Here is a 2,588-nt window from a genome sequence, read left to right on the forward strand (position 1 = left end):
CACCAAAGACAATTCTGTCCCACCTGATGCCCTAAGGACTACTGCTGTGTGCCTCAGGCAGCGCGGTCTTCCTAGATATGCACGAAGGTTAGATGCATGCCTGTCTGTGAAGGACAACAATAGCAGGTTCTGGAATGTGGCTCCGCTAGTAACTAAGAACACATCATGCCCTAGGGCCCAGGACAGGTTAAGAAGGGCACTGGGCAGCTATGGTGCATCAATTTTTCTCATTTATGGAGATATATGGTCAGCTGGTGTCCTTCTCCCACCTGGTATGCCTCATCCTGCAGCTTCTGCTTCAGGTACTCCTCCATTTTCAGTTCATTCTCCAGCTGGCGGACAGAGTCATTCTCATAATTTTCATCATCTGCTCTGACATAGGGGTCTCCATCTTCTGTAACCCTAAAGAGAATTATCAATAAATAGCTTCCTGAGATAAGTGACATTCAGAGTCCATAACACTTGCCTTTTTTGTAACCATGAGGAGAGTGGGATACTTTTACTCCAACACATGCTCCATTGGCTAGTATTTTCCTGGCAGTGGAAAACACTTCTGCTATCTCCCCTCTCCAGTGGTCTGATATTGATGAAGTAGACAACAGGAATTTTGCGACTGCAGCCCTATGGAACTGAGTGACAAAAGTTCTCAATAACTCAATACAAACAGGTTGAACTAAAAATAACTTGAAAGATGCCTACTGTCTTTGGCAGAAAGATTCAGGTTCTAAAAATAAATCGGCTTGTTAATCAATTGAATTGATCAATAAAAAACATTCTCTCTTTTCCATTTAAAAACTACTCTTTTTTCCAGCGGGCTCCAACAGGCCCCTTGGTCTGGATAAGCAGGGAGCAGGACTGCAGGGCATATGAGGGAGCACAGCTGTCCCACAGCCTCCATGCTGCTTGAGTGTACCTGACTGGATGTGAGACAGAAGGCCAGACAGTTCTGGCCTTTGTTGTTCACAACGCCCACTGTTATATAACCACAAAGCTGTTCTTACTTGGATGTAGGCATTTTTTGGTGGTAATCAAATAATTGAGAGGGAGAGAAAATATTATACATTGCATATTGCTCTCAACAGAGAAAGAAGGAGATTAAGAAGGCAAATCGAGTAGGTACCCACATGTCACTGCGGATGGAGCCGGTGGCAGCGGCGCTGTGGATGTACCCTGGCTTCCGGGCATGGATCTGCGCGAGGAAAGCCTTCTCAGACGTTGGGGATGGAACAAGGTCATCAAAATGAGTCCGTCCAAATTCAGAATCCACATTGCTTTCTGTCTCGCTGCCCACTTCTGTGAAGTGAAAGGTGACACATGCTGCCATTTAACTTTCACAGGAGTAAGTATACTTGCCTATTCCTCTAAGCCTTTCTCTGTCTTTCCAACTTAGAGTACTGCCACCTCATAGTGAATAACAGCGTATTATTCTACATCTATTTGCAAAGCTAATAGTTTTCTTCTTGTGGTAGTCTAGAATAGCGAAGCTTTTGCTCATCTTGGTTATTAGGTAAGATATTTTAATGATACTACAAGACTGCATTTTACAACAGGTCCTATATGTGCTTACTAAGTGAAACTTATGAATAGCGAAATCCCACTCCATGTGGAATCACAAACAAACTTCTCAGTTTTCACTGTATCCAGTTGCACCTCTCTGTCAATGGCTTTCAGAACTGCTGTATTCCTGAAGCTGTTATTTAGCTGTTTTTTTTCTACAAGCATAAAAAGCTTTGAAGATAACACTACACTGCTTTTTCGTTGGTTTGTATTTTCCTACCTCCCACTTTTCCAAATATATGTGAAATGTCAATGTGGTGACTATCCACCTTTGTTAGACTCACTCACCAGAATTTAGTTCTTTTACCAAAGAAGACATAGTGTTGGTGATTGAATCTGCTGCCACCAGCAAATCATTTCTTAAGTTTCGTCTTGCACCTGAAGCAAGGGACAAAGCAGTGTTACTATTCTTCACAAGACATATGTTTTCCTATTGAAAGCAGTTTTAACCCCGTTGAAAGCTGCCACTGTGGTTACTCAGGGTATCAAAGTCCTTACAACGGATGCGTGCAGAAGAGTTCTCTGCAGAATGGCCTCATTTACTTATGCTGTATGCAAGAGCAGAAGCCTACCCTCATGCTTCATTTAATCACAATGCCAGATACGTGGAGATTATTCATTGCCATCAAGCTTGCATTTGTGTGGTGACACCAGCAGACCAGGCCTGGAAGATTAAATCCAGTGCGAAGTCATTGACAATGTCTGTGGGGAAGGAGGGAAGAAACAAAGTGTTTTCTCTAAGTTCCCACAGCTCTGTTTAATGACACTATTATTGCCAGGTATTTGCCAGATAATTATGGCAAACGTTGAAGAAACATACTTGACCTCATCGAGACTGAGATGGATTTTTCTTCTCCACTCCTTCTCAGCCCCTCCTGTAGCTCAAGGACTTTCTTGTATATTCCATTCCATAATTTACTGTCTCTCCTTTTTTTTTATTTTAATAAAGGAAGCACTATTGCCTTTCTAAACAGCCCCAGGCTGTTTTTAAACTCTTTCTAATAATGGATCTAGAAGTGCTTCCCTGCTGA

At 42.5% G+C, this 2,588-nt stretch overlaps 1 protein-coding gene across 2 annotated transcripts in view; it reads right to left on the bottom strand.

The window, feature by feature from the left end:
• Positions 1 to 2,588, bottom strand: part of DTNA (dystrobrevin, alpha) — a 97,576-nt gene that overhangs the window by 9,374 nt on the left and 85,614 nt on the right. For both annotated transcript variants that reach the window (XM_010018097.1, XM_010018098.1), the window contains 3 exons: positions 1,846 to 1,935; positions 1,125 to 1,293; positions 270 to 402 (listed from right to left, as the gene is read on the bottom strand). In XM_010018097.1, the coding sequence (XP_010016399.1) occupies positions 270 to 402; positions 1,125 to 1,293; positions 1,846 to 1,935 (392 nt within the window). The remainder of the gene's footprint in view (positions 1 to 269; positions 403 to 1,124; positions 1,294 to 1,845; positions 1,936 to 2,588) is intronic.

This window comes from Nestor notabilis, unplaced genomic scaffold (assembly GCF_000696875.1).
Source record: "Nestor notabilis isolate BGI_N333 unplaced genomic scaffold, ASM69687v1 scaffold5867, whole genome shotgun sequence".
NCBI classification, from domain to species: Eukaryota; Metazoa; Chordata; class Aves; order Psittaciformes; family Psittacidae; genus Nestor; species Nestor notabilis.